Raw genomic sequence first — 12365 nt, 5'->3', positions numbered from 1 at the left:
CGGGCTACCAAAATCTGAAGAGTACCTGCCCGAAGGGCTACCAGGGATTTTGAAATTTTGCGAGCCCTGAAATGGTACTGTGGTATTGTTTTTTTCTTAGCATTTTTGTGATTTCTGTCAATTCCCAATTCTGTCTCACTAGGGATGTAACGATTAACCGCGAGTTATATTAGTATATTATTATAGTGTTATATTTCAATTTCACAAAGAAATGTGCAGCATTTTGTCCAAGAAATAATAAAAGGACACATTTAATTTATAATTTGTCTTAAATCTCATTTAGTAAAAAATAAAATAAAATCGTGAATCGAATCGAATCGTGAGTTGAGTGAATCGTTACATCCCTATGTCTCACACATTTTACCATTTTAAGTATACATTTTTCTCATGTTAGCCTGGGATGCTGATTGACATAATGCGAAAAAATTTAGTTGTCGTGTGACGTTTTAAACAAAAATTCAGTGTAAGTAGCATTTTTGCCAGACTTGTTGAAATGGTCAGCGAGAAGTTCAAACTGCTGGTTTTTATTTACTTTCTCATCTTAACTTTGTAAAAATTTATATAAATAAATTTCACACAATACATATTGACATGGTTTATTACCACTTTTTATGTAATGATTATATATGATGGATTTTCATATTTTTAATAGGATCTGGCACATGGGTAAACGTTTACAAGAAAGTTTTGTCACTTTTACTTTGCAAAAAAGTGGAAATGTGTTCATTTTAATAAAAATCCACCTCAAAGATTTAAAAGTGCCTGTAGTACCCTCATTCTTTATTACTTAAATGTCTTCAAAGTGACACATAGAGCTAAATGCCCAGGGTTGGATCCCTCTCAGGAAGTGTAATGGTACAAGATGAGCAAGACTTTTGAAATAAAAAGGAAATTTAGTCAAAATTGCACATTGAGTCACAGCCGGCACAACCATATGGTCTCAGGGTTCATGTAACATGCTGTATTTAAAGCAACAAGACAAGTGTGTCAGGCATTATTAATCAGTTTCCTGCACTGGTATCCTACAAGTTTGAGCTTAAATCCCACAATGCATTCTTCTGAATGTACAATCCCACAGAGATGCATGGCATATGTGTTATAATTTGTGTGTGGCGTAATGAACGGATGAAAAAACGAAGCGGGAGGGATGGATTAAGGGACGTATGGGAGGTCTCAGAGTTGCATTGCATCCCAGAGAAGCAACACATCTTCTTAATTGAGTGTTTTTTATTCCCATACGATCATCCACAGCTATGAGAAGCCCAAAAAACACCATTCTAGATAAGCATTTCAGCAGCTTTTCGTCAGCAAAGTGGCCATAACTTATTTCTTGGTGATTTTTGTGAGTGTGCGTGTGAAAAAGAGGCTGTTTGTTTGTTAAAAAGGGAAGAAGTAGAGCAGGATTCCACAAAAACTGAATGTACAGCGCTTTGCTCGTGTGTGTATGAATATGTCAGTGTGTTAGTGTTTAGTGTCTCGGAGCATTGCTTCATCGTGTTGATTTACAGTTGCGCCTTGTGTGTTATCTGTTTTAAATCACAGCTTGGGCCATGAGCTGGCCAATCTCCAGCCCACCATTCTCAAATTCAGCCCATTATACTGGGTGGAACCTGTTGGAACAGGGAAAGTGAGAGAGAAGGGAAAAAAAGAGAAATGAGGGTGCCGATGGGGTGGGTGGTATTGTTTTTTCTTAGCGTTCATGTGCTTTTTGTCGTAATTCCCAATTGATGTCATTTTGGCTCACACCTCTCGTTTTATACCATTTTAAGTATGCATTTTTCTCATGCGGTCTCTGGATGCTGATTTGTGTAATGCGAAATGCAAGTTGTCATGTGTGTTTTTAAAAATTCAATGTCGGTTGCCTTCTTTGCCGGTCAACCTTGTTGAAATGGCCGACGGGAACTCCAAACTGCTGGTTTTCATTTACATTTTCTCTCTGTGAATTAAAGGGTTGCGTCAACGACACACTGCAGTGCTCGGAGGAACTGCCTATTTACATTTCTCACAATTTTCTGGGATAATATTTACCAGTTTTATGGCCCGAACGCTAAGTTAAATCAGTTGGAGCTTGTTCTGGGTTGTCAGAAATTGTGGAGAACAGCCGGCTGCTTTTGGAAACTTCACTCAGGACAGCAAAAGCAAACAGGAAGCAGAATCTGTGCACAGATGAGGACGTTTGCTGCAGCTGCTCTGTCCCTCTCCTCTGTTCTCCTTGTCACTCTGTACTGGCTTCTGTGAAGTGTTTTTTGTTCATGTCTGTCAGCTCTGAGGTCATTTATGTGCTGTAATGTATTCATAAAAAATGGCAAAACTTACTTTTAACAGATGTTTGAAATATACACACTTTCTCTTTGGGGAAAATACCCCACTGTTTTATCATCTGTCAGTTGAAAAAGTCAGATCAGAAAAGTATGGCTAGAAAAGTAATAGCTTCTTTTTTCCATTTTGTTTTGTTTTATTATTAATATAGTTTTAGCCATTCAAAAGCTTAGGGTCAGTACAATTTTTTTTTTTTTAATGTTTTTGAAAATGGTCTCTTATGCTCACCAAGGCTGCATTTATCTAATTAAAAATACAGTAAGAACAGCAATATTATTAAATATTATTACAATTTTCAGCATCATTACTCCAGCTTTCAGTTTTACATGATCCTACCGAAGTCATTCTAATATGCTGATTTGGTGCTCAAGAAACATTTCTTATTTTATAACTCTTGAAAATGTTTGTGCCGCTTAATATTTTCATGGAAACTGGAATTTTTTTCAGGATCTTTTGATGATCAGTCCAATGTATACAGAGTTGTGCAGAGAGTAAAGAAAAATAAATATATATATATATATATATATATGTGTGTGTGTGTGTGTTTGTATTAATAAATAAATATTTACATACATCTATTTATTTATTTAATCATTTATTTCATGACCTTTTCAGTATTCAGAATACAAAAGTGCACACAGCTAAGCAGTGACCGTGTGTCTTTTTCCATCCCTATATAGCACAAAAAGGAATTCTTCACCTCTCCCCAGATGTGTATCAAGAAATGGAAGCGAGCCGGAATAAGGGAGTCCCCGGTGCCCCTGGAAACTACATGACACCCAAAGACATTGATCAAGGGTCCACAGGGCCATTCTACACCCCATCGGTGGGCAGCACCGCAAAGATTGCACGAGAGCTGCTGCTAAGCGGGACGTCGCCCACCGCTGAGGCCCTGATCCTGAAGGGAAAAGCACCTGCTTTGGCCTGTGGCTCCATCCAGCCTTCCCAGCAGCTGGAGTACTTAGCTCACATTCAAGGCTTCCAGGTATGGAATAAATTAAGTGATTTTGCAGGTCTGTTTATCTCTCGCGCTTGCTCTCCACTGCTAGCTCTACCCAGAGAACCAGACCTCAAATTTCATAACATCTCTTGCGGAGCCTAAACTTGATCTGCTTGGCTTGCACTGTTTGTCCATCTGGGTGAGACTGCGGAAATGTGGAAGTGTCTGCTTCTGTCATTGATGTTTCTGCAGGCCAGGGAAGTCATTACTCACAGTTACGTTTCCCTTTTCTTGTCTGTATACCATTGCTGGCAAGGGATAACAACCTGTCCTTAGCTGATTCATCTTCCACAGCTCTGTTTGTCGTAGGGCTGCATAATTTACTAATAAAATAATAAAAGTTGAATTTTATATGTGGAGAAGCTGCACTTTATATTCTATGTCTAGGCTACCACACAATAAGAATAGCCTGCTGTCCCATTGTGAGAATGACTGGATCAGCGCTATATCTTAAATTTTTTTGGTCATGTACATGCACTTTTTAATGCCTTGCAAAAATAAGAAATGAAATAACTTTATTTGTTGTACACATTACCGTTCAAAAGTTTAAGTTTGGTAAGATTTTTCTATGCTTTTTGAAACAAGTCTCTTGGTTTTACCAAGGCTGCATTTATTGGATTAAAAATACAAATAATAATACAAATAATATTGTGAAATATTATTTTTAATTTTAAAATAACAGTTTACTTTTTTAATGTATTTTTGAAACCTTTTGAAACATTATAAAAGTCTTTACCTTCACTTTTGATCGATTTATGCATCCTTGGTAAATAAAAGTATTGATTTCTCCCAAAAAAATAAAAAATCTTACTGACCCCAAACTTTTGAACAGTGTATTTATGTGTTAAAAATACAACATATAACAATAAAAGTAAACAGTATATTTAAGCATTTTTTAGTAACAATATATATATATATATATATATATATATATATATAAGGCTGCACGATTATGACAAAAATCATTTGTCGATTATTCCCTTGAAATTGTAATTGCGATTATTAATTACGATTATCACAATTTACATTGAATGTTGTTTATACCATTGTTTGATGCAACTGCATGCCATATTTTTATATGAAAATAAACAAGCTGAAAACACTCTAACTGAAAAACCTTTAGTTCTTTTCTATAGTATTAAGCCTCAAATGTCAATTATACATCGGCGTCCGCGTCTCTCTCGCCTCACCTGAGCCCATTGAGTTTTAACAGACCCCCTAAAGCGTGCGGTGAGTTTGGTGGGGGGTAATTGAGAATGAATGGGGGAAAATCACGTGAGAGGAGGCAATGCCTCCATCGCGATATGATTGGATCTGACTGGTTATGTTCGGCTGTGATTGGTTCATGCGATAAATCCCGCCTCTTGTGTTCATGCGCGTTCCGCGTCCGCGAATCAGTCTGAATGTAATGGTATTAATGGGAAGACTCATTTAAAAAAGTAAGTAAACAACTCACACACTTAGATATAATCACTTTGTTACATCAAAATAAGACTTAAAATGGCCTGAAAACATGATCTGTGGTAGTGTGTAGTGAGTAATCAGCTTGGTGAAACTTAAAGTAAATCTCTGTGTCTGTGACCAATATTTACAGAGCTTTGCTGACTGATGGTCAGAAAAAAAAATTGTTCAAAGTTAACTATTAAAAAGAATAGCTGAACATAAGTTCACAAATAATATATATTGTTTAAATTGTTACTGCCTTGAGTTATTATTTTGGAATAAATTTAAATGCTTAAAAAACACTAATTGATGAGATTCATACTTGGCTTTAATAAACAGAATATTGATTACATTGTTAATGTAAAAATATAAATCAAATTTTTTTTTTTTCTGGTAGTGTAAGTAATGTTTATTTAACTGAGAAAATGTGACTGGGACAGGAATTTACATTTGATAAAAAAAAAAAAAAAGGTCTCCTCATTACAGAACACCACCGCACACCTATATATATATATACAGCATTGATTCTGGTATTTAGTATGTGGCAATAATGAAATAATCCCAAATTTATTCAATTTAATGTCACTTTTTATTAAATTGCTGTTAAAACATGTTGTAAATAGCAGGATTCGAACAAAATGGAATGCTGTAATTGGCACTTTTTAATATTCGTAATAATTTCTGATTAATTGTACCTTTCTTGGTCCCCTATCTTCAACACTGTAAAGAAAACCAAGCCAGTGATGGGAAAGCACCCTCCAGTACCTCACCCTGAGCTGGCCCACTTAATTTAGCAGCAGGTGCTTTTCATATTCGACAGTAAAAACATTTTATCTTAACCTGCTGAGGTTGCCTTTGAAAAAGCCTTTGTTTTTGCTCAGAGCTTTCCTGTAGTCTGAAACCCGATGAAGAAGAGTGAGGCAGCCAAACGTAAACACGGGGGGAAAACAGCAGGTTTCACTTAAAGGGCCAGCTGTGAGGGATGAGCCGACCTGCCTATGTGAATCACTCCACATGCAAACCCCTTTCCCCATTGAATACCCTGATAAGAATCCCGACTGGCTTTATCCCCCCATTCCTTGGTGTCTTCTATCAGGAGGATTTGAGTGTGTAATAGAGGAAAGCAGGAAATACGTGTTTCATTGAGACGTTGTGCCGAGCGATGTGGGTTGGTAATGAAAACCTGAATGTACCAGAAGCAAAACAAAACCGCTGAGCTGTGTCTTCAGCGCTGAAAGGCAGATTCCAGACTTTTATATGTTTGTTGGCAGATGCTCTTGTGCAAAATAGTGTGTGCTAATTGGCAAACATCTTACTGTTTCTAATCAGAGCAGCAGACATGCTATCCACAGTGCCAAAGGACATGTTTAAATCAGACCAGGTCTGTCCGCTCAGCCCCGATGAGGCCCTTTTCGTTGGCATTGGAGCAACAGAAACACCTGAAACGGTTTGTGAAAGCCACAACGAGAACCAATGTTCAGTCAGTTTCCAAGCAGTTGTTCTACACTGCAGATGTGGTACTCATTGACGTGTGGTTATTCGTGTGTCTGTTTCCTCTAAAGCCTGATTTCTGATCTCGAAATTCTTAACGGAGAAGTTAATAGACAAATACGGCTGTGCCTTGTAAAAATAAGGACCTAGCACAGGCTGTTTTTGGTGTTGACTTTCAGTTGAGATTGGTTCATTTAGATCTTTAGCTCTTGTTGGGCCCCAACTAGACACATGGGGCCTCTGAGAGTAAAGAGATTTGATTAATGGAATTTGGCCAGAGGTTGAAAATTAGTTGGGGCATCAGTACTAGGGGTCGACCGATATGTGTTTTTCAAGGCCGATGCCGATACCGATTATTATAGATCAAGTAGACCGATAACCGATATTTTGTACCGATATATATATGTCTGGTGTAAAAATGAAATTTAATGTCAAAGTTAAGAATAACAAGGGCTCTGACAAAAACTGCCTTCCCTGGTGTTGGTTGAGTGTAGTACTCCCACAGTAAACTCTTTATTTTTAAAGAGTTAAACTCTTTATGTTTTGGCAAACAAAGGGTTTACCATTAAAATTAAAACATGGAAGAAATAGCGTATTGTGTGATTATTCTTTTAAACAAAAGTTGTAATAATTGTTGTAGTAGTCAGGGGTTAAAGCAAAAAAATAATCTTTTGACTGAAAATTTGTCCTCGGCCAAACCCCATTCCTCAGCCATACCTGTCACACACCCAGTTTAAGAGCAGTGTTTTTCTTCTTGTAATCAGGAGCGCTTGTCCTCCTAATTTAAAAAAATTAAGGAGCACCTTCTGATCAATAATCAAAATTTCTGATCAAAAATTAGCCTTCCTAATATGAGGTGAAGTGATTTACAGGGGCATTTTCTTTTTACCTTCTTTATACCATTTTCATCTGTCAATTTCAAAAATGTATGTTTATAATCTTTTTAAAATTTCTATTTAAAACAATATAATAAGTAGAATCCTGCTCTGTGTTCTCTGCTAATAACCCGACTGTGAATGATGCGAGCGGCATTATGTTGTCAGTGAGAATCTGCAGCCGTGGCGGGGATGATTTCTGGTGTACAGGTGTACAAATAATGCTACCTATCAGATTATGCTACCAACACTGTATTTATCCTACTGTAAGAGTAGGTTTAGGGTTGGGGTATGTGTACATGTTAATAAAGCCTCACAGCTTATTAATGCTGGAAGCAAAATCTGATAGGTAGCACTTTTCGCTATCGAATTATGCTACCATCTGTTTTATGGTGTTCTGACAAATAATGCTACCTATCTCTGACAGGGTAGCACAAATCGTCAGAACACCGGCAGAACAACAACAATGTGCTTCATGTTTCTTTTCCCCTTATTTTTTCCACTTGACGGAAATCCATCATAGCAACGGAAAACTTTCATCCCTGAGTAGTATTATGTACATCATACTGCACCACAGTAATATATTTCTGATAATTTCTTTAAGCTAACCCGAATTTATATTTTGACGGGTTGCCATGAGGAACTTGTTTCTGTAGGTCTATGTAAATGATATGAAGATAGTTTTACTCCAATGAAACTGTCAAATGCTCATGAAGTGACTCTTAGAGGGAGTCAGAGCAGTTCTGGAGATGTTGTTCATGTATTTATGTCCTCATTTAGTGATACGACAGAAGCTGAAATCACCGCGAGCGTCGCACACTTTGTGTAGAAAACGAAACCGTGCGTTTGTGCCATTTACATACACAGAACATGCTGGATTCATATTTAAATAGTATTTTTGCGGCTTAATATTTACAGATACTAGTCCATATTGCGACTCTATTTAAGTGTACTGACCTACTTTTGATTAATTCATCCAAACTTTGACAAATTCCATGACATTCCGCGTCATACAGTAAATTCCATTTATATGACTGGATTCCGCGATTCCGTCCGCGTTTTCCACATCGCGGAAATCATAGATAATATTGAGGTGTTTTGCAACTTCAATGTAACAGTTAGTGGTGTGGTGGGCGGAGACTGCTTTAGGCCACAGAGTGGTGAGTTCTGACAGGCTGCATCAGAGCCAAATAGCGCATTTCAAAAGTAAGTTATTTTATCGGCGAATTGGTTGTGAAAATGACCGATACCGATAATCAGAAAAATGCTTAATATCGGCGCCGATAATCGGTCGACCCCTAATCGATACATTGGCTTTTTGGAAGTAGTGCTGGTGCAGAGAGGGTTGGAGAAAATAGTTTGTTTGCTGTTCATTTCCTTGTTGTCTCAGGCCACATGTGATGGAAGTAGGGCAGAAGTAATGGAGTCGTGTGAGTAATGCATAACATATGCTCTCTCTTTCTCATTCTCTTTATCTTTGTGGTACAAGTGAAATGTTATTTTTTGTAGCTGAGCTTCACATTTTGGCTGAGTTTGTGCCCACACTAACCTTTTAAGTGGGCACTTAGGTAGTCTGTTGTCTTCAGCCATACAAAGATGTTCAGAGATGTTCAGTCTGCTCACATTCATTAGAAAAATAGTCTTAAATACCATCAGATTAGGTTTCTTTGGCCTTTAACAATTGCTGAATCTCATTTGGTGCTACATCTAACCTTTTTACTTTTAACATAACGTTTCTTCTTGCTTATTCTGTACTGATTATTTATCAGGATAAATTCTGGTCCAGCTTATTCCAGCCAAAAATCACTCATTTAGACAGGAAAAGGCCATTTAACCAACATTTTTAAAGCACTCATTACATTTAACCCAGTGAAAAACTGTGTACCCCGACTCCCAGATGTTGATGAATTTATAATTTATAAAATACACCAATTTTGCCTGGCATTTAAACACCTTAACCGGCATTCCGTCAGTTTATTGAAGTGCGTATGTCTAATATGTGACAGGAAGGTGTCCTTATGGCGGATTATTGAGGATTTAAGTGCATCCAGCCATTTGATTCATTGAAAAGATTCGATGCTTTTTAATGCTTGTCAGTCACCTTTCAATAATTGCATGGAAAAGAGCAACCAGCACAGTCTTCAAAATTTCTTCTTTTATGTTCCACATAAGAAATAAAGTAGGGATGCACCTATGTCAAAAACAAGTAAGTAAAACAATGCACAAGTTACTTAACGGTAGGGAGAGAGAGAGAGAGTGAGAGAGAGAGAGAGAGAGGGCAAGAGAGAGAGAGCTCTCTCTTGCTTCTGTTGTGTGATCTTTGATGTTCACTCACTTAGCACAGTCATGAAGGCTAAGGGTTGCCCGACTAAGTATTGATAGTTGTGTAAATACTGTCATACTAACAGCTGTCTAATTTTTGGTTGATTGTAATCTATTACATACCTTTCTGTCAAAGTTATCTAACATTATCAAGCTGAATTTGTTCTGACACAGTTTAACTCCGAGTTCTTGTCATATTTTATTACCATTTTCTAAACTATAGCGAATAAACTGTGATAATGTGAGAAATGTTGAAGGTGTCTGAATAAATTTTGGTTTGACTGTATCTATTTGATAAATGAAGTTAACCAACTAACATTATACATACTCTTTTGGTTTCTGTACCCAATATTAAAAAAATGTACAAATGCAATAAAAATATTGGTATCGGTACTTGGTATCGGCAAGTACAAAAAATAAAAGTATCATATCGGGCGAGTACTGGAAAAAGTGGTATCGGTGCATCCCTAAAATAAAGCCATATTGGTTAAAGGATAACAGATGACAGAATTTTTGGATGAAAATGATGCTTCACTGATTTCTAAAGTGCACAGCCAAAGCCGCATTAAAACACAAAACAAAAGGTTTCCTGTTGACTGACCTGACATCTGACAGATTATTTAGTAACCTTCAGTGATCTGGTTAAACTCTTGAGCCTCTCTTGGTCAGCTGGGTGACTTATTTGGTGCAAGATCAGCTTTAGATGAATCCAGAGATGGATCTTTCCCCAAATCCCCCTTTGGTTGAGCAACCGGAGCCCTGCCACCTAACGTTCACTCCCCAGGCTGGGGACACAGAGATTCGGAGAGGACGAAAGCGAGAGAAGAGGTGGAGCAGTGAAGTCAATCTCTGTGGGAACGCTGCTCTTCGCCGCATGTCAGGTGCACATCATAAAGGGCCTTTTGTGCTGAGCCTCTGAGCTGCAAAGCAGTCTGGGAGAGCGGAGAGCAGGTAGAGCTCATGTTAGGGATGAGTCCTGAGGATTTTATGAACCCCATTCATCTCATCACTTCATATGATGCTTAGTAAGACATACTGTACCATAGTCCTCCACCCTACTTGCATACTTCGGAGGTTATGACCTTCTCAATGTAAATAATATCAATAATTTTTTTCAACTTTTACAAATAGTGTTGTGTTGACGTCATTACCAAAGTTGTTGTAGGAAAAAATGTCCAAACTATATATATATATATATATATATATTTTTTAAAATGCATATATTTTAGGAATCTTGGAATTGCTCCATTTATTATCACTTTAAATGAAGTTTTCCAGTGATTACAAACCAACATTTGTTCCCAAACTAACCGACTGAGAAATTCTTTTATTTTATTTTAGACTGCGTGTCAGTTTTTTTTGGTCTATTAATTTTTTTAGAATTTAAAAATAGGAAGTAACTATTTTTAAAAGAACTTTTAGGAAATAAATCACACAAATGAAGATTTCAGTGTTTACTTAGACCAGGGGTCAGGAACCTATGGGTCGCTCATATGGCTCGCTAGATCTCTCGCCCTTTACCAACAAATGATCTATTACAAAAATTTTACATCACTAGAGATCATTTGTTGTAGAGCCTACATAAGCTGCTAAAAGGTTTAAAATAATATATATATTTTTTTGTACCGGACAAAGTGGCGTTCAGTGCACGTGCAGTCCTGTTTGCGACGCAAGAGTCAAGACAGCAAACCACTGATGTTTCTATGGTAACGCGGAGCTAATAAACTCAGATTCAAGCTTGTTGGTGGTAATAGCGAAAAGAAAGATTCTTTGAACAGCAGAAAAAATGTAAAAGTATGCAGTCAGTTTATCAGTTAAAGTGAGTTCATTGTTGATTCAGTGATGTCATCGTCCAGCTCAGTTCAGTTCTCTTCCAATAGTGTCTGTGCAGTCAAGTCAACAATATTGCCAGAAATTGTGTCCCCAACTAAGCAAGCCAAAGGTGACAGTGGCAAGGAACCAAAACGCCATCGGTGACAGAAATGAAGAAAAAAACCTTGGGAGAAACCAGGCTCAGTCGGGAGGCCAGTTTTCCTCTGGCCAGACGAAACCAGCATGGCGTGGTTTAATTCCAGGAGTCATTTCATTGATGATTCAGTGATGTCATCATCCAGTTCAGCTCTCTTCCAATAGTGTTTGTGCAATCAGTCAAGTGTCCCCAACTAAGCAAGCCAAAGGCGACAGTGGCAGGGAACCAAAACTCCATCGGTGACAGAATGGAGAAAAAACCTTGGGAGAAACCAGGCTCAGTCGGGGGCCTGTTCTCCTCTGGCCAGATGAAACCAGCATGGTGTGGTTTAATTCCAGGCTGCAACACAGTTCAGATTGTGCAGAGGACTTGTCTGATTCCCGGTGGCTTGTCCCGATGGTCATTGAGGTGACGAGGTCTTCGCAGGTGATCTGATTCTAGGGCTCATCTAGCTGACATGGTCTCTGCTGACATTCAGGGCTGTAGAGGTCGTCTCTAGGTGCTGATCCACCATCAGGTCTGGATACGGACTGAATCCGTATGGCTACGGTGACCTCAGAATAAGAATGAGACTAATATTAGCGTAGATACCATTCCTCTTACGATGTAACGAGTACATCGGGTGTCATGGGAAGTGTTCCCGGTTCCGGTTGACCTAATTAATACAGATTAACAATCCTTTAATGGATTTGAATTATAGAAATGTGTATGCCAGGTTAAAGAGATGGGTCTTTAATCTAGATTTAAACTGACAGAGTGTGTCTGCTTCCTGAACAGTGCTAGGTAGATTGTTCCAGAGTTTGAATGCTAAATAGGAAAAGGATCTGCTGCCCGCAGTTGATTTTGTTATTCTAGGTATTATCAAATGGCCAGAGTTTTGAGATCGCAGCAGACGTGAAGGACTATAATGTGATATGAGCTCGCTCAAGTATTGAGGAGCTAAAGC

General features: G+C 38.0%; 1 protein-coding gene across 3 annotated transcripts in view; it reads left to right on the top strand.

Moving 5' to 3' along the window:
- stau2 (staufen double-stranded RNA binding protein 2) overlaps positions 1-12365 on the top strand; it is a 163524-nt gene that overhangs the window by 83725 nt on the left and 67434 nt on the right. For all 3 annotated transcript variants that reach the window (XM_016446089.1, XM_016446090.1, XM_016446088.1), the window contains exon 12: positions 3000-3304. In XM_016446089.1, the coding sequence (XP_016301575.1) occupies positions 3000-3304 (305 nt within the window). The remainder of the gene's footprint in view (positions 1-2999; positions 3305-12365) is intronic.

The sequence above is a fragment of the Sinocyclocheilus anshuiensis genome, unplaced genomic scaffold (genome assembly GCF_001515605.1).
Source record: "Sinocyclocheilus anshuiensis isolate Anshui unplaced genomic scaffold, SAMN03320099.WGS_v1.1 scaffold7, whole genome shotgun sequence".
In the NCBI taxonomy this organism is placed as follows: Eukaryota; Metazoa; Chordata; class Actinopteri; order Cypriniformes; family Cyprinidae; genus Sinocyclocheilus; species Sinocyclocheilus anshuiensis.
This window is presented reverse-complemented; position numbering and strand designations above follow the sequence as displayed.